We start from the raw sequence: 20,185 nt of genomic DNA, 5'->3' as shown, positions 1-20,185 counted from the left end.
GACAATTGAAGAATGTACAGACAAGCTCTAAGGGTCTTATTCATTCAAATATTCCTCAATTAATAATGTAGACAAGAATCTTTAAACCAGACTTCTCCAATCATACATTCGAAGTATGTTCTACCATTCAGATATGAATGGTAGGCCTCTGGAAGGCATCAAATTATGGAAGGCTTTCGACATACCACCACCAATTTCTGATTTCACAGAGGATGATGCCATATGATGGCTGGTGTGATTTCCCCATTCCATCACAGTCAGAAACGTAGCTTCTCAGTCAATTAGAAAGACTGCACCAGTAGAGCACTTTCTGATGTTGTCCTCACCTGCTTCAAATGCCATCTCGGCAATGAGCCGAGGTGGCACAGTGGTTAAATGCAGCTCTGCAGGCTACTTCAGCTGACTGCAGTTCTGCAGTTCGGCTGTTCAAATCTCACCGGCTCAGGGTTGACTCAGCCTTCCATCCTTCCGAGGCGGGTAAAATGAGGACCCAGATTGTTGTTGGGGGCAATATGCTGACTCTGTGAACCGCTTAGAGAGGGCTGAAAGCCCTATGAAGCGGTATATGTCTAACTGCTATTGCTATCTCCACATATCAGCTTTGCAAGCTTCCTAATCACGGGTCTATCAATAATTCAGGGCAATACTCCGAAGGGCGGGCTCTTACCCAGCACTTTGGTGCTGTCAGCAAATAATGTGCCGTACAGAGATTCTCCATTTCAAATCCCAGGGCAGCAGGCCAAGTCTAGGCTAGTATTGTATTTTCAATTAGTTTCTGAGTGAATGCTTGGCATCTGCAGAAGGGAATCTGTACACAATTAGCTTCTTGTTCCTTTCGGCTTGGTGCTGAGTGGATCATCTGGAGAACTGGAGGAGGCAGAACAGCATCTCTGAGTAGAGACGTTGCTGTGGATGTAGAAGGAAGAAGGGGATTTCGCAGCTCAGGCAGTTTCTGCTCTCTCTACCACAGAAATTATTGCCATTGTTACGGGAGCGCTGGGCTTCAAGGCGTTTGCCAGGAGATAAGAAGGGAAGGAACTTTCCTGTCTCTCCTTTCAGCAGGCCAGATCTTCCCCTCCCGCTACTTCTGCTATTCCTAATACTGCCATGGAACCAAACAGTCCTAAAAAGATACAATTCGCCGTGCCATTATTTCAAAGTCAAATAGATTCTGAAGCAGCTGAACAGGTAAGCTGGGTTTATCTTCACTGCCTATGATAAAGTTTGTTAAGGGGACCCTGTTTCCAAATCTGGAAACTGGAGTGCAATGGTGGAGAAATTCTGGGATTCCGTAAGAACTCTCTTGTCCTTGAAAGGGAGAAGGAAAGAAAGAGAGAAAGAAGAGAAGGGAGGATGTTTGTCTTTAGGATACCCTAGGTGAGTGTTTTTTTTCTGAGCAAACTCTTTCTCTCTAAAAAGAGAAGCATTCCAATAGTGAGTTTGGGACTTTTGTATATAAAAATTGTTGACGGTATTTAATGCTAGCGGATTGATTGATAGCTAAGAAGATAGTTCAGTTAAAAGGCTATAAATGGCAGGTGGATGAAAGGATCTCCTGCATCTTCAAATGGAGAAAGCACGTCAAGAAAAGGGTATTGTTTCTAGATATTCAATATTTCCAAGGTGATTTCTGAGAAATCACATTAGTAGCCTAAATTTATATTATTATATTTTCAAAAACAATACAATAGTATCCACATTATACAACAAACATTGATACAGGTTGAAAGCATCTTCTCTTTAGCTGTTTGAAATGGTATGTTCCCCTCACTGACGGTGCACGGTTATACTTGCAAATCAGGATCTTTCTCAGAATTGCTTCTCAAACTTACAGTTCAGCTTTTGATACACAGAATGGACAGACTTATGGTAATTGCAGTTATGCACCTTTGAGTCTCCTGAGTCCCACTGAGCTGAATTAAATGTATATCTGAGAAGGTACATGTTAATGTTCTAGCTGAGATGACAACTATGAAAAGAACCATCACTAGAAGGAAGGGTCATAGGTAACAGCCCTAGAAAACAGACAAAGCCTGAGCAGAACAAGATATTCTTAGGCAGAAAACATTTTAGATGCTATTCTCCTACTCAAGAAAAACTTCACATCTCACTCCTCTCCTATAAATAAATATACTTTCTGAGTAAAAATAAATAAATGCATGGCTTTCAATTTCTTTAGTCATCTTTCTGTATGTAGGAATAGAAATTCCTAGAATTACGCTCATATGCTATTTCTTTGACTTAGTACACTGTAGACCTACAAGGGATTATAACTCTCCAAATAATCAGCGAGTGAGAGGGGTTTTTTTTTTAGGAATGTTGGAGCTGAAGTTATGTTAAACCTGTGGGTACTAACTTGAGAAAGGCTGTATTTTCTCCCATTTAACGTTGTGTGGCATGAGACATCCATATCATTATATGGTTCCCATATAATGGATGATTCTTAGCCAACAGCATAGATGCGAAAGATCAAAGTACTGGATTTTGTGCAAATATGCTGTAACATTATGCTTCTTGGCTATTAAGAGAACATGAGGATGACTTTCAAAGCAGCCAGTGATTTACAATAGATTAATGCAACTGTGATTTCTTTTTCCTGCTTTCAACCGTTGATGTCTGTAGTCTAAACCAAATGGCTTTTGAAATGATTTTCCATTACCAAAAGCAATTTGTGGTATGCTATAAGGAGCAAATGCATATTCCTACATTGTCTCCTGATATCAGGAAAATGATTCGGGCCCACATGTGACTGATCACAGAAGAAGCAGGAAGCCAATCAGTATGACACAATGAAATCCAGCTTTTGGGAAATCCAGCTGTCCAGTATTTTCAGTCAGGGTTGACATTGGTGGGGTGGGTAGTATTACAGTGAAAATAAGTAAAGGTTGCAGAGCTGTGAGACAGGCCATGTGGTCATTTTAGACAAGAGAGTCTAACTGGAATTTAAAAGCTCATTGCACAATTGGGATGGGAAAGCTCTGGAATATAGCTAACGTGCCATTTGGGATGGAAACCGCACAAAGATCCAGGATTTCACACTCCTTCCACAACACTTGATCAGCAGACTTGATTATTCTTGGCCTTTGAGGTCTTACCGAATTTGAAATCCAGCACAATACGGAAAAACAAAAAGGAAAAAAACCCAGTAAAGAAGTGATATACTAGTAATACTGATGATGATATCCTTTCAGCTGTGTCTGATTCTTGGCAATTCTATGTGCCACATCTCCGTGCATTTCCCGATCTTGCACTACTTCCTTGAGGTTTTTCTATGCTCTGGCTGGGGTCAGCTTTGATGGCGTTAGTAATATTAACAGTACAAATTCGTGATAACCTGCTGTGTTTTGTTCCTAAACTAGAAAGCGAAATCAGCCTTTTCTGATTTTGATGGTAATTAAAAGAAGTCAATGATTTGAATACTTAGCTCTATTTGTCTTAGCTTAGTAACTTCTCATGAACTGTGAATTTAGAGACCTAGCTGTTTGCATTTATGTTTGATCCATCTGCCTGTACCCATGATTTCTGCAGATCAGGAAAAGAAGGCCCACCCCAGCATCCTTAGTAATTATGAATGATTCGTCTCCTGGTAAGTCCACGCTATGTCTTTCTAAGTGTTTGATGAGATTTTAAAAAAAAACATTATAGGGAAAGAACTAGAAATAGATGTAAAATGGTAGAATGATGGCTGGAAGGAAAAAAAGAAACACCTACACACTTCCTTGTGATTATCCACCTTGTGGATATGAGAAGGAAACAATTTTTGCTCCTAACCCCACAGATGCTTTTTCACTAGCCAGGTTTATATAGTGATTAAGTGGTCAGAAGTGGTATTCAGCAGGTTCTGACCAGTTCTGGAGAACCAGTAGCGGAAATTTTGAGTAGTTTGGAGAACCTGTAAATACCACCTCTGACTGGCCCCGCTCCCATCTATTCTCTGCCTCCCGAGTCCCAGCTGAAGAAATGGGGATTTTGCAGTAACCTTACCCTGCCACTCCCACCAATCCATGCCCACTCAAAGAACCGGTAGTAAACATTTTTGAATCCCACCACTGATTAAGGTGCTAGACTAGGAGTAGAGAGACCCAGATTTTAGATCTACCTTAAGCAGGGAAGCCAGCTGGGTGATTTTGAGCCAATCGCTGCATCTCAACTGTATGGAGAAGTCCGTTACAAACTGCTTCTGAAATATTGTCAGGAAAACTGTGGGAACCCCCCCTGTGTAGTTTCGGGAATCAAGACTGATTTGAAGGTGCCAATTAAAAACCAAACCCCACTGATGTGTCAGACTGGGATTAAAAGTACCCATAAAATTAACCATGATCCTTAAGGGTTAGAAGGATTTACTTTTCATTATTTTGTTGAAATCATGAGTCCATTTCATTCTCTAAGAATGTTATAAAAATTATATTACAACCTTCATAATGTTTACATACATACACATACACACAAACACACAAACACACACACACACACACACACACACACACACACCAATAAGTAAGAAAGGAGGAAAAGAAAGTGAGACCGAGTGTGTGTGTTTGTGTGTGTGTGTGTATAATAGTACAGTATAAAAGGATGCAACAAAAGCACAATATATTTTTTCAGAGAAAATTTTACTGAGGAAGATTCAAAGACCATATGCCAAACAAGCAAAGAATTATTTAGAAGAAAATGGCAACCAATTTGCATAAATTATATGTGGGGTCTGACTTTTGATATACCTTGTGTATAAAAGACTGATAACATAATCACCAATACTGGAAAACCAATGAAAAATCAGGATGCTTCCTGGAGACATCTTTTCATAAACTACAGGGTAGCCACCTTGGAAAACAAGGAATTTATAAAGAGCAAAACAATTGAACGAGAATTCATTGGGGGAGTTTAAGATTTTCTTTTTACATTCCAGTCAGACTACATGTGTTAACTAATTTATCAGTAATTGCACCATGGTTAATTACTGCTTTTCTAATAGTCACAATCTGGAGATAATTTTGCTTCCCACCTTTCCTTTTACTACTCAACCTTTCTCCATTTCTAATTTTCCACTCTCATCCCAACCTACTTTCTCTAAAAACCCTAACCTTTTCTCAGCACTGTACCAAACTATCTCTAATGAAATGGACTGGGATTCACAAAAACCTTTGTCAGAAATTAGCAAACTTTTCAGTCTTCAGACACTATCCTACAATTTTTGCACATGACGCAGATGCACAGAAATAAATGAAAATAAGACATTTTTAAAAATGCATTTGACATCCCTTGAGACTGCCAATTGGCACATGCCTATATGACAGTTGAAATCTTGCAAATGGAGCACTGAACTCTCACGAGACTTAATAATCTTCCTTGACTGGATGTTAAGCAAGCAATGTGGTCATTTACTCCGTGCTTTCAGGACATGAAGTAAAACTTAACGCTGTGCCTTCTCAATTACTGTTCTAAATCTTCCCTTTGATGAGGATGGCAGAGTTTGTTCCCCACGCTTTCAGAGCAAATCTACCCCTTGAATCAAATATTTGGCTAAGCTATGTTTTTCTGAATTTATTAACTCCCTAATGTCTGCATCATAGGGATGCAGTGGCTCAGTGGCTAAGATATTGAGCTTGTCAATCAGAGTGGTCAGCAGTTTGAATCCTTAGTGCTGCGTAATGGAGTGAGCTCCCGTTACTTGTCCCAGCTTCTGCCAACCTAGCAGTTCGAAAGCATGTAAAAATGCAAGTAGAAAAATAGGAACCACCTTCGGCATCTAGCCATGCTGGTCACATGACCACGAAGATGTCTTTGGAAAGCGTTGGCTCTTCGGCTTTGAAATGGAGATGAGCACTGCCCCCTAGTCGGGAATAACTAGCACATATGTGCGAGGGGGAACCTTTACCTAATGTCTGTGTCATTGTTCCTTTCCCTGTACCAGGATAGTGCCCTCATGTGGTCTGTTATAATCCATAAATCCATATGTAGGTTCCCTGGCACTCTTTTTGATCATACTTGCCAAAACTTAGCAATAAAATGCCAAGGACAAAAATACAGATTTCCTTGGGCATCTGTGCGGGCTGGGAATGATGTAACATGGTGCAATATAATCTTTTCAGCTTTTACACTTGCATTGTGATATCAAGATGCATGTTTCATCTTTTTCACAAACACTCAGTTTCAGCGGTGGTATTCAAATAATTTAACTACCAGTTAAAGAGCCGAGGTGGCGCAGTGGTTAAATGCAGCACTGCAGGCTACTTCAGCTGACTACAGCTCTGCAGTTTTGCTGTTCAAATCTCACTGGCTCAGGGTTGACTCAGCCTTCCATCCTTCTGAGGTGGATAAAATGAGGACCCGGATTGTTGTTGGGGGCAATATGCTGACTCTGTAAACCGCTTAGAGAGGGCTGAAAGCCCTATGAAGCGGTATATAAGTCTAACTGCTATTGCTATTGCTAGTTCTCTGCCCTAATGATTTCTTCCTACAACCAGTTTACCAAACTGCTCAGAAAATTAACAACCGGTTCTCCTGAAGTAGTGCGAACTGGCTGAATCCCACCACTCAATTTGCTATTGTTGTTCCTGCAGTATTCCACTTTAAGAAGATTGTTATATTCCCAGTATTCAAAAAGATTTAAATTATTAACATTTTTTAAAATTAATAATAATTATGCCTTCAACTCAGTCCTGACTCCTGGTAATTGCCTGGATAAACCCCTACAGTTTTCTTGACAAGATTTCCCAAACTGAGTTGTCCTGGCCTTCTTATGGCTGAGGGGGGGCGGGGGGCGGGGAGAAAGACTGGCTGAAGGATATCCACTTGGCCTCATTCCCAAGGCAGGACTAGAACTCACAATGGGACGTTAAAATGGTTCTCAGTGTTTCCTTCAATCACCCCAAAATATCTAGGAAAGCTGGAAAAATAAATAGCAGTTTCTCTCTGCTAATCTACGAAAAGCAAAGCTGTGTAAACAAACTGCACAATTGCTCTAGCAAGACATTTATGGAAAAATATGTGCAACTACACGTACATCTCAGAGATATCTTAAGAAGGATGCTGTACACAACAATTTTCCAAAACTGGCATGTACAGTGTTTTCCTCAATTTCAAACAACCTTGAAACAAATAATGGTTAATATTTGCATTGATGGTTGATGTTGGTTTCAAGATGACATGTTGTCCAAAAATACAGTTAGAATATATGTATTAAATTAAAGCAGTGTTTCTCAACCTTGGCAACTTGAAGATGTCTGGACTTCAACTCCCGCGAATGCTGGCTGGGGAATTCTGGGACTTGAAGTCCAGACATCTTCAAGTTGCCAAGGTTGAGAAACACTGAATTAAAGTATTATATATCTACCAATACATTATATAACCCAAAGCAACATTTGCCTTTGAGATTTCTGGCATTTCTATGTAAGTGTTTGATGTCTGTAATTGCTGACAGCTCTGCCTGGAACTGTGATGCAAAAGAGCTTTCAGTATGTTAATGTCTAAATATGTTTTTTCCCCATCTGAGATATATAGCAGCTTAGGAGCCAGCCAAAATCTATTCCATATACCATGCCCTCGAAGTCATGTTACTGACAGATTTCCTAATCAATTTGTACCACTGTCCATTTAAAAGCTATTTGCGAAGCAACCTCATTTCTCTCTTACTCACATTTATTCCACATTTTCTATAAAAGCTTTACGGCATTTCATGCCCATTAAGCATTACTAGATTACTTGGTCCAGCTCTGGCAAACTGACCCTTCTCGGACTCTAGATGGAGGTTGGGTAACAATAGGCCACTTTTTCCTCTCAAACAAAATCTACTTTCAAAGGCGGGGGTGGGGGGAAGGCAGTATTAGCAAATGACCATGAAAGTTTTTAAAACTATAATAGAGCATTACACAAGTATGCAACAAGATTTTTTTCCCAGATTTTTATTTTATTTTTTGTTCTCTTACATACCATTTTAAGTACCGTATTTTCACGACCAAAAGCCGCACCGGATTATAAGCCACAGTATCAATTAACGTTAATTTTTCAAACTTTTTCCACATATAAAGCGCACCGGGTTATAAGCCGCACTGCCGGTTTTGGATCAAATTTTAGGATTTTCAGTGCGGCTTATAGTCGTGAAAATACGGTATACATTTTAAGAATGCAACAAGATTTTTGTTGCTGCTATTTTCTGCTCTTACGTCCACTGGAGGAATGTATATTTTACAATTAACCAAAACTTTATGCAAACTATTTAGGAAAACATTATGAATGAGGGTGAATCAGGGATGGCAATCAGTAACTTTTAGTTGTTAGTATACAACTCCAGTAATTTCTAATGGAGGTGAGGCTGATATTTAGAAGAATTCCCAGTCCTGAAGCAGACCATAAAGAATGGATTGATTTTTAATCTAAGTGAGAAGATACTTTTGGGTCCAGAAAAGGTACAAGCCATTTTTTTTGCCCAGCAAAAATTCCTGATATGCTAGCAGGAACAACGTACATAACAGGAGATTGGGAGAAGTTGGATTGTAAACCCAATCTGGCAGACTCTTCCAATATACATATTGGCTGGTGAGCCTGAAACATGAAGTAATTGAGCAAGTTGTAGTAAGCCCAACTTCAGAATGTCTTTAGGCAGTCAAGGGGAAGGGAAGAAGATATATCTTCTAGGCATGTGCTTAGAGATGGAGATGGAAATCTCTTGGCCATCTCAAAGTCTTCTGGAAAGCCACATAACCTTATGGCTAACTCAATGGAAACATTCTACTGGGACAAATTGTTTGAGCCTTCATCCCAAGAAAAAATGAAACACTTGTGAAATCCAAGCATTGGATTACCTGAACCAAGATCCTTTGTCCACAGCAGAAGCTTCAAACCCCCAAAGCGGGCACTGAATATTCTTCTGCTTGAGACACAGCAACAGAGTTATTAACCACGACACTCAGAGATGTCCGTGTTATTTCCACTCCCATGGAGGCAAATAATTAAAAACCACATTACTTTCTTTAAAGCCCGGAAAGACATTTGGCTTCAAGGAATGGGCTCATGAAATATGAAGAAAATTGGCTGGAAATTATTCCTTTGCACACTTTAACTTGCTGAATGATTGTTATAAGGAGCTCATTTATTTTTCCATGGAACGTATGTCTTGTGCTTAGAAATAGTGGGACTTTCTAAGGAGTCAACTTCATGCCTGCCTAACCCATAGCACAAAGATACCATTTTTCTTAGTCAGCTGCTTGTGACATTGGCTTCATCTCCTCTTCAGCCTATAGTGGAAACATCTCAAAATAATCTCTTCTATTTTTAAAGTTACTTTGTCATGGACCATTATAATTGATTGGTGCGATGGCTGATAATATGGTCAGGGACTGGGATATGTCAGATTCAGATTACTGAGACACACCCTGTAAGCACTCCAGCTATCATCCCAGGTCACTTTGAATTTGACTATTGGAGAGATCTGGCTTCTGCAGAGACACTTGACTCTGAAAACCCTGACTCACATTTTCCAAGGTACTTCTCAGGTCTTACACTTCATAGCTATGCATACAGCAGTAGCAATAGCAATGGCACTTAGGCTTATATTCTGTTCATAGTGCTTACTGAACTCTCTAAGAGGTTTGCAGAGGGAGCATATCACCCCCCAACAATCTGGGTCCTGACCTTGGAAGAATGGAAGATTGAGTCAACCTTGAGCAGGTGAGGATCAAACTCCTGGCAGTGGGCAGAATTAGCCTGCAATACTGCATCCTAACCACTGAACCAGTGGTGGGTTCCTACCAGTTCAGACCAGTTTGGCCGAACTGGTAGTGGTTTGGCGGCCTGGGTCGCTGGAACTGGCAGCTACCCAGACCTGCCACGCCCCTGAACCGGTTCCCTGGGTAGCAGCACCATTTTGTTTTTCAGTTCTGCGCATGAGCAAAACAATTTTAATTGCACTGGGCATGCGCGTAGCACACACATGTGAAGTGCATACAAGCGAACCGGTAGTAGTGCCTGCTGGAACCCACCCCTGCACTGAACCAATATGGCCCTCTTGCTCTCTGTTGGTGAGTCTGTTAGCAAGAATTATAATATAGGTTATGGATGCTCTACCATTTACACCATTTTTATTATTTCTGTGGAATAACTCATGATTACTACAACGGAGTGGTCTACATTATTGCTGTATCATGAAGCTGCTGTGTTTGTGGCATTTTGCTGCTACCTATGCTGCCCTCAACACTGTTGGTGTTGGGTGTGGGTGGAGGGAAATGAATAAACAATTTTCCTACTCTACTCTAGCTTTGATGGCACCAGTGTCAAGGTGTCAGTTATTGTTCTTACATATGGAACCATCCCAATTGCATTCATGGGATACTTCCAAGTACTTCTGACCCCAAGTTCACAGCTGGATTTCTTGGTGGCCACTATTTCTATACAACATGAATACAAGGATGCATTTAACTTGCTTCCTCCTGCTTAGATCTTCAATATTGACAACTTCTTCATACCTAGGTTAATTCTGCCCTCCCCCCTAATTTTGCCAGGAACTCATCTCACCAAAACGCCAAAAGGGGATATATACTGTATGGGATAGAAAAAAAATTGAGACAGTTGTGTTGCTGGAAATTTTGCAGATCAAAGCCCTTGTGAAGCTTCAGGCAGTCAACTTCGATCTCTGAGAGAATTCTGAGAGAATTGCAGAGGAATTATATAGCCATGGATATTATTGCTCAATAACAGAAGGTCAGATGAAAGTAGAGAAAGAAAGGTCACATTGCAAAACCCAGAAATATCCTTGCAAAAATGTTTTTCCAATGGAGCATTTTCCAATGCTCCATAAAGTCCCTCCTCTGCATTTCTACCTTGGAAGTGCTCTACCTGGGCTACATTCCAAAGAATTCTGGACCCATGTTCATAAACATTCTAAATGACAGGTGCACAGAGTGAAGTGTCTCTGCCACACCCATTAAATAGGCTGTTTGTGAACACTTTTTAAAAAGAGTTCTACTATTCAGAAATAGCCTGAATGATCAAAGGCTAATCTGCACATGTGATTCATCACTCAGGCAACATGCCCAATCTTATTCTACTATAGGTTAAGGAGAACAATTAATTGGCGGTTTTTTTTTACTGCTAGCTGGAAGGGAAATGACAACATGAGACACCGCCAATTATTTTCTTTAACTAAAGGTAAAGGTTCCCCTCGCACATATGTGCTAGTCATTCCCAACTCTAGGGGGTGGTGCTCATCTCCGTTTCAAAGCCGAAGAGCCAGTGCTGTCTGAAGATGTCTCCGTGGTCATGTGGCCGGCATGACTAAACACTGAAGGTGCATGGAACGCTGTTACCTTCCCACCAAAGGCGGTTCCTATTTTTATACTTGCATTTTTACATGCTTTTGAACTGCTAGGTTGGCAGAAGCTGGGACAAGTAACAGGAGCTCACTCCATTACATGGCGCTAGAGATTCGGCCGACAAGCTCAGAATCTTAGCCACTGAGCCATCATGTCCTTGTATTTCTGTATTTCTTTAACTAGTCCTGCATTAACTCTCTACAAACACCATCACTAGATCTTTGTGTTCCAGTAGCAGGTTGGGGTTCAGCTGGTATGATAGCAGACACCCCCCCCTTTCAATGACTGGAGAATGGCATGGTAATGAGGCCTTGAGGAACACCCTGGGAAGGAATATATTGTAAACATAAAGAAAATAGCAAGAAAAATACTACCATCTGCTATAAAACCACCCTCCTTAGAATTTTATGTGGGAGATTTTACTACTGCAATAAAAGTCCTTACTAAGGCTGATGGGAGGATACTATTAGCTATTTTATTGTGATCTGTTGAAGTTCTGACTGTAAAAGTTTATTTACTGAATAAAATCACAGTTGGTTTACACAATTTTCACAACATTTTATTCCATAAGTCATGGTTTACAACCATTGTGACTGAGTTTACCCATATTGCTAAAAGCAAATCAAACAATCTGCAATGCAATGTGTGAGCCGATCTACTGAGTTCATAAGCTCCAAGCTAGCTAAAAATGCTTGAGGATTTCATTTGTCTAAAGAAATCAGCCTGATCATATTTCCTAGATGAATAAATTTTGTAGGTGAGCAATCTTGCCTCCTATAGAGATTTTGGATCGCAATTCTCATACTCTCTGAGCAATGGGGCTATAAGAGTGAGCATCTAACTACCCCATGACTACTGGAGACTCAAATATGAGAACAAGGAAGTTATTTAATTAAAGTAACCCCTGAATGTTATGTTAGAAGATTGAATCTGCAAAGGGGACGTAAAGAGGCTTTTGAGAACTCCTGGGAATATTTAAATGGAATTGATTGATTACCTATGGGATAAAAAGAGCTGTGATTAATGTACTTCTTGAAAGGCAACTCTAGGGCTGAATAAATGGTTCTTGGATTACTGGACAAAAGTTGGATTTTTAAAAACAAAATAAGACGCTTCACAAGGAAGAAATGAGTAGAACTTTGGCGTTGATTTTCCAAAGCACAAGGGGCATCGTGGAGAAAAGATTTAAGGAGATTATGGAAAAAATGGAAAATACAATACGATAATGAGTAAAGATCAAGATGCTCAGAAAAGGGAGGAGCTAATAGAAGAAATGGAGGAAAATGTTGAACTGAAGAACCAGCGACTAAAATAAGAATATAAGGAGGAGTTAATAATAAAAACAACTGTGATTGATGAATTAAACCAGGGGGAAAATATTTTAAGAGAGTTGAAAAGAGAACTTGAAGATACAGGAAGATACTTTTGAAAGGGAGATAGGAGTTTGGGCTGATATTTTGGAAGCTAGGTAGAGGAAGAGGGTAGAGATGGGAGATATACTTAGATTGACTAGCCCAGAAGTAGATGCAGACAGAGATAAAGATCCAAGAGAGGAATATGGGAGGCAAATCAAAAAAAGCATAGCATAATTGGGATTATAACGCAATAGTGGATAAAAAAATAGACTATATGAAACTATATCTGGGTTTGTGGAAATACCATCCCCAAGAAAACATAAACTGAGATTTGAAAGAGACACCTATAACAACAGAAAAAGAAAGGGAGAGAGGATGAGAGGAAGAGGAGGGAAGGAAGAAAGAGGGAAGGAGAGGAGGGTGGAAGGGAGAGGAAGAGGGTAGGAAGGGGAAGAGGAAGAGTAGGGAAGAGGCAAGGGAAGAAGGAAGGAGAAGGAGGAGAGGAAGAAAGTAGAGAAGGGAGGGAAGAAGGAAGGGAAAGGAGAGGAGGGTGGAAGGGAGAGAGAGAGAAAGAGAAGGAGAGATAATAGGAAGGGAAGAGGAAGAGTGGAGAAGAGGTAAGGGAAGAAGAAAGAGGTAAGGAGAGGTGGGTGGAAGGGAGAGAAAGAGAAGGAGAGGAGGGTGGAAGGGAGAGAAAGAGAAGGAGAGAGGGTAGGAAGGGGAAGAGAGAGAGTAGGAGTAGGGGAGAGGTAAGGGAAGAAGGAAGGGGAAGGAGAGGAGGAAGGAAGGAAGTAGAGAAGGAAGGGAGGGAGAAAAGAAAGGGAAAATAAGGTGGTGTTACAACAGGCGTAAGGGATGGTAAATAAAGCAAACCAAACTGTATATTATAACCTTTTAAATGGAATAACAAAGGTATAAGAATGGCAAAGAAAAAGAATAAACAATATTTTGTCATGAATAGCTAAGTATAAATAAATATAGAATTGTACATAAAAATGGATAACGAATAAGGAGACCATGAATGCAAGATAGAAATGTATAGAAAGGAAAACACTAACTGTAAAGAAACCGATACGGAACTGCTGTATGATATATGATGGAACTTCTTGTTCCTATGTTGTTTTAAGTCGTGTGTTTGTTTTTGTTGATGTGTTTATGTGTTTAAAATAAAAAAATTAATAAAAAAAACAAAAAAGCATAGCAACTAAACTAATGAAGCGGGCAAGAGATGATGGATAGAAAGGAAAGAATTTCTCTTTTTTGTTGTTCTGATTTGCTTTTTTCCCCTCTTTCTTTCCCTTCTTTTTTAGAATAGTGGCATGATTAGAAGCTAGATAGGATAGAAAGAAAACATCTTTTAATAAAAGAGTGACATGATTAAAACTTGGAATAGAGATAGAAATAAGAGAAAGGGGGAATATTAGTGTATACATTTTTACATAATAAAATCAAAGCAATAACAAGAGGGAAGCTTAGACATTGAATGGTGGTATTATTATGTATGATTAAATAATATGGTATGTGGCATTAGAGCAATATATTAAAACATGGAATAATTAAATAATGATAGACTATAACTCAATATAAATGTGTATTATTATTAGAAATAAATAACTAGGTTGAATGTAATAACTATGATTAATTTTACTAGTTCTATTTGTATTAGGATGTATGACACCCAGGTGCTACACTGTTCACACATTGATATGTGTTCTGACCTCCCTCGTCCCACACCAACACACACTCCGAGCCAAAGATAGGTTATGGCATTTAATTAACAGACAGACAGGTCCTTGGCAGCAAACCGGCACAGACAAGCTTGGTCAGCAATCCAGCACAGATAAGCCGTGGCAGCAATCCAGCCTGCCAAGCTCACAATAATGTTCTCCAACATTCATTCCTGCGTTGACTTCTGCAAAAGGGCCGTGTGCACAAGCATTCCTTTTATAGTCTGGAGAGGAGCCTAATTACCACCAGCTGGGTGCAATTACCTCCTGTAATTGCGTAATTGTTCCTTACGCCTATTAGCTCTCCGGTGCCGGGCATCTAGGAACAACTCCCTTGACTCCTCCCCACTGCTGATGTCCGGATCACACTCCCTTGTCTCCTCCCCACTGGTCCAAGGCTCAGACGCCTCCTGGTGGCCAACTAGCCTCTCTGTGCCCTGCTCGGAGTCTGAACCTTGTCCAGGGTCCTCCACATCCTCCAAAGCCAACTCATAGGGCCTCTCACTGTCGGAGTCTGGTGGCAGCTCCAATGGCTCCTGCTGGGCCACAACAGATATGTATATGTAAAATGAAATAAAAAAAACTTGAAACAAAAAAAGAGTCAGCATCTGGACAGTAGTGTCTGCAGGGAGGCAGAAGTAAGGAACAGTGTGATGCAAGCTCTGTTTTACAATTGTGACTCTTTTCCATGAGCTTTGAAACATCACTGTCTCCCACACCTCACACACAAAGAATTAGAGCTTGCAGTGTGATGTTGCTTTTGTCATTCTGAAGCCTTTGGACACCACTGCAATGAGAAAACATAGATATTTATATTTCCCAGTGAAAGAAAATGTTACGTCCTTCTCTGAAATTTGCAATTCAGTTCTCAAGTAAAACAACTTCCTAAACATGAAGGATTGTGGGGCTGATGACAAGGAATGTTTGAAAAGACTGGACCTACCAGCATGTCACTGTTCCCCATCAGACTCTAACCATACATAGAGGAAATTTTAATCACATGGGAACAGTTTGAATCACATGGAGAAAGTTAAATCACATAGAGGAAATAATCCTGAATCCAGGAAGTAATCCTGTATATGAAATTTGTTTTTCTTTTCACAACCCTGTCATCCCTTGCGTCAGGGTGGAGTTGGGACGATTTAATGGAGCTGAGCATTTACTGGCGGGATGCCCTTCCTGATGCCTAACTGGAGTTCACAGCAGATATTTTCTCTTTGTGCCCAGAGAGAGAGAAATATCTGCCACAACCTCATAGCCTTCTGATTGTGAGGCGACAGCGCCACCTTTAGGCCACCCTGCTGCTCAATCCTGTATATGACAAACACGTGGGGTTCTCTTTTTCCCCCCATAGTAATTGGTGGCGAAATATTATTTCTAATGACTTTCAATTCTAGCAGAGAACGTTGTTTAATGAAAAATGTCATAATTTGCCTCAAATTTTGTTTTCATGAGACAAAGCTTAATGAAGTTAGCAGTTGCCCCAAATGTTAAGAGTGAAGCAGCAGAATGTAGTCAGGGAGTAGATGGCTTTTGCTGAGCCCCAAAAGAAAATTTGGAAAAATGAAATATTTTTTCCCCCAAACATCCCCTGAGAAGGGATCAAAATAGAATTTTCCTAATATTTCAGGCCATTCCGAGAAACCACAAAATTAAACTTGCAGAATGGCAGCAGGTGATTTTCCTTGTTTTTTCCTGAAATCTATTTTTCCGTTGTCCAGAAGGCTTTCTCTGCTGCACCAAAGTAGATGAAGAACAGATGTCAAAGAATCATTGCAACACTCTGTGCAGAAGATGGATGACTAAGCGTTGTCACTTTTGAACAACTTGGCTTTCAATAGGAAAATCTTTTAAAAATGAATCGAGACAAAATGCCAGCAACAAGACCGCAATATTTTTCCCCAAAAAATGTTCAAGGCAAATTAATGAGTTGTGCGTGCATCATACAATCTGCAGATGGGAAGATTCAGATCACTGAAGCTGCTTGTAGGAAACAGCGGGAACTCAAAATCCAACCAAGGCAGAAAACAGCAGGAAGCTCTGGCTACAGAGATGCTCATGTGGGAAGTAAACTCTTTTCTGAGATGGATGCAGGTCAGCCACAACGATGGAGAATATTTCTGGGTTGTGCTATGAAGTTGGATGATAACTTGTGCCCTAAAATCATGTCCCCCACCACTGATTTAAAGTGTAATTTAGTTTTGTTGGAAATGACTTCCCTAACCAGGTGTTCTCCAGATGTGTGGGTCTACCACTGTTGTGAGTCTCAATCCTAGCAGTTCAACACCTCCAGAGGGTCAGGCTCTGGGCCAATTAAGAATTGGGCTGAAGCTTTCCCCAAACTCCACATAGCAGGATTAGGAAACAATCTTGCTGGAAACCAGAGATGTTTCTACAAGGTTTAACCTCAACAAAGTACAGTAAAGAAATATTATACCTAATTTTACATATTATTACAGCGGCCAGAATATAATAGGCAAAAAAATGGAAAAATAACACAGTACCTTAACGAAGACAAGGTAATAAGGAAGATCGTAGAATGCATGGAGATGGATAAATTGACAAAGGAAATTCAAGGAAAGGAGGAATCAGAATACTATTTAGTTTGGGAAAAATGGTACAAATGGTTAGATGACAGAAATAAGAAATCAGGAAATGTAAAATGTATAGTAGGAGAATTAGAATACAGCGATAAGATTGGGGATAGGAAAATAATTTAAGATACACAAACGTAAGAAATATATATACAATATAATAAAGGTAATATTATAGTCTGATACAAATGGCTAAACACAAACAACTAAGCAAAGGAGTAAGAAACAAGATGATCACAAATGCAAAATTAAAATGTATAGGAGGGGAAATAATAACTGCAAAGATGCACTGATAGATATCGTGGCATGACAAAACCGCGCTCGTCAAAATAGTGGTGATAAAACCGTGTCGCTAAAGCCGTGACGTCATCATTGCGCATCATCACCGCCGCGACAACAGCGCAGCGGCAGAAAGCCGATTTAAATTAAGGTAAGGGTTAGGATTAGGTTTAGGGGTTTGCTTTAGGGTTAGGTTTAGGGTTAGTTTAGGGTTAGGTTTAGGGTTAGGTTTAGGGCTAGGTTTAGGGTTAGGTTTAGGGTTAGGTTTAGGGTTAGGTTTAGGGTTAGGTTTAGGGTGCTGAGTGGTTCGGAAGGCACGGATTTGCCCTCCGCGATTATGTCATCGCGGTAGGGTCGCGTTTTTCCTTAGTGCTTCGAACGGCGCGGATTTGCCCTCTGCACTTATGTCGGCGCGGATAAGGGCTTCGCGGTTTTGTGGTGGAACCGATAGATATCCGCTGTGAGAAGGAATGCTCAGTTCCGGTGCTGTTTGTAAGTTACCTGTTCGTTTTTGTTGATGTGTTTAAATGTTTAAAATAAAATAAAAAAAATTAAAAAGGAAACAATCTTGATTGCAGCTGAGAATGAAGTTGCCTAAATCAGCTTAATGCCTTCTTATAGTTAAGGCTGCAACCCACATTTTATGCTCCTCAGCTGAAAATAAGTGGCTTTTCTCCTTCACTTTCAGGGGAGATTCCAGTCTGAAACGCTTAATGGAAACCCTGTTTTATGTTAAGGCCATGTGGCTCTTGGCAATTGGCATTTGTGTCTAGAAAACTCTAGTTCTCAAAAGAGAATACAAATACCACTAGATCAGGCGGCTCCAACTTTGGCAACTTTAAGACTTGAGGATTTCAACTCCTAGAATTCCCCAGCAAGTCCATACATTTGGAAGCTGCTGAGGTTGAGAAACACTGCTTTCTTTGAGTGCATTTGTAACAGGCTGCTCAATTTTCAGTGAATTTTCGAGGAAGATTTAGGGAGGGGAAGATGTCTCCTGTAACAACATTATTTTCAACCACACAAACTTCCTTTGGCACAGGCATCTGGAACCTAGCAGAACTAACACCAGCTGCTTTCAATATTGTGCATAATTGTTAATCATAAACTCTTCTGACAAAGCCATATATCAGCAAAAACAGCCTTCACGGACTACTGATTTTACATGCTCTTTTGTTTCTCTCTCTCTCCATGACAGCAATACAATGGGGCAAAATGCTCTTTATATTAATTTAATTAGAAAATTGGTGGCTGGAGATTTTAGCAGCTACTAAGAGCAAAAAGAGAGAGATGAGAGAGACCAATCATTTTTTTAAAGGAGGAAAAATAAGTCACACTCTGAAACTAATTTGAACTTTATAAAATTTCTTTTCCAGTCTAATTTGTTGAAGAAAACAATCAACACAGTAACAATTGTGACTCAATTTTAGACAGTAAAGGGCACAGAAATATGCAAATAAAAATTATATTCCAATTATAAATATGCAGACCACCAACAACTTCGACAACAAAATTGTTGTTGCTAATGCAATCATTAGCAAGTCAATTATTTGATTTTTTTTGAAACAAGGGGATTCTCATTGTTCTCGGTTTGGGACAGCTGTGTTGGCTGGGGATGATAACCTTATTTTTTAAACATTTCTGAAAGATCTCTCAGGCTGTTCCTGACTTCACAACCTCCATCAGAAAGGCAGTTAAAATGGACAGATGGCTTTTCCTTTCCAAGATCCATATGAACACATTCTACCATTGTAAAAACTCAAGAAGGACCTTATTCTATTCCTTTTTCTTTCATTTATGTATAAATGAACATTATTTTTTCTCAAAGAATGACCCTTGTTTTGCATGTAAGGGAAATATATGTGTAATAAAATGTTGTTTAGTTGCTAAGTTGGGCCCGTCAGTGGTGGGATTCAAATAATTTAACAACTGGTCATGTGACTGGGTGGGCATGGCCAATTCAACATCACTCATGTTGATGGGCGCTTCGCCTTAGCTGTTGCAATGTAAAAAGGGTTAACCAGAGAGGCAGTTTCTGTAAGCAGGGCAATAAAGATTAGGCTAGAAACAACACCAGAATGTTTCCTTCCTGCCTTCCTTTCAGAATTAACACTGTAATGTGGAAACAAACAAAATAAGATTTCTTCCAACAACCGGTTCTCTGGGCTGCTTAGAAAGTTAACAACCGGTTCTCCCGAATAGGTGCGGACTGACTGAATCCCACCACTGTGGCCAGTTCTTCACAATCTCATGAACCACAGCACGCCAGGCTCCCCTATCTTCCACTATTTCCACTAGTTGCCTAAATTCATGTTCATTGTGCTGATGACACTATCTAACCATCTCATCCTCTGCCTTTCCCCTCCTCCTTTCTCCTTCAATCTTTCCCAACATTAGGGTCCTTTCCAATGAGTCCTCTCTTCTCATTAAATGGCCAAAGTATTGGGGATTTAGCTTCAGTATCTGTTCTTCCAAAGAACAATCAGGATTGATTGCCTTGTGCCATGATAGAAGAGTTCAGATTTGTTGTATGTAGTATGTGATTGAATGTGTGTGCATGTTCAAATTTAATTTAATGTAATTATATTTTTCTGAACCAGGCATCACAGTTTGGTGGACCAGAAAAGTTCGAGGTTTTTGCTAAACATGCAACATTTTTTTCAATTTTTAAAATAAAGATATGCAATGGAAGTAATAGCATCATATATTATTTCATTTTCAGTTTCTAACTGAGTATCTTTATAAATCAGTTTGGTGTTAGACTGCTCCCATCTAATGGATAGTTGGGATTTAGGTATTCCACAGTGCAAAGAGAGACCTCCTAAGAGAGAACTCTAAGATATCTTATAGGTGAAGCATTTAAGCAATACTCAGGGAACTAAGGGGAAACAGAATAGAATAGAATAGATTTCTTTATTGCC

At 39.9% G+C, this 20,185-nt stretch overlaps 1 protein-coding gene across 1 annotated transcript in view; it reads left to right on the top strand.

Moving 5' to 3' along the window:
- The first annotated feature begins 1,107 nt into the window (after positions 1–1,107).
- Positions 1,108–20,185, top strand: part of PPP1R1C (protein phosphatase 1 regulatory inhibitor subunit 1C) — a 54,032-nt gene continuing 34,954 nt past the window's right edge. The window contains exons 1-2 of the mRNA XM_032210394.1: positions 1,108–1,188; positions 3,529–3,586. Of these exons, the coding sequence (XP_032066285.1) occupies positions 1,108–1,188; positions 3,529–3,586 (139 nt within the window). The remainder of the gene's footprint in view (positions 1,189–3,528; positions 3,587–20,185) is intronic.

This window comes from Thamnophis elegans, chromosome 1 (genome assembly GCF_009769535.1).
Source record: "Thamnophis elegans isolate rThaEle1 chromosome 1, rThaEle1.pri, whole genome shotgun sequence".
Classification (NCBI taxonomy): domain Eukaryota; kingdom Metazoa; phylum Chordata; class Lepidosauria; order Squamata; family Colubridae; genus Thamnophis; species Thamnophis elegans.
The sequence above is the reverse complement of the archived record's forward strand: the minus strand, read 5'-3'. Positions and strand labels throughout refer to the sequence as shown.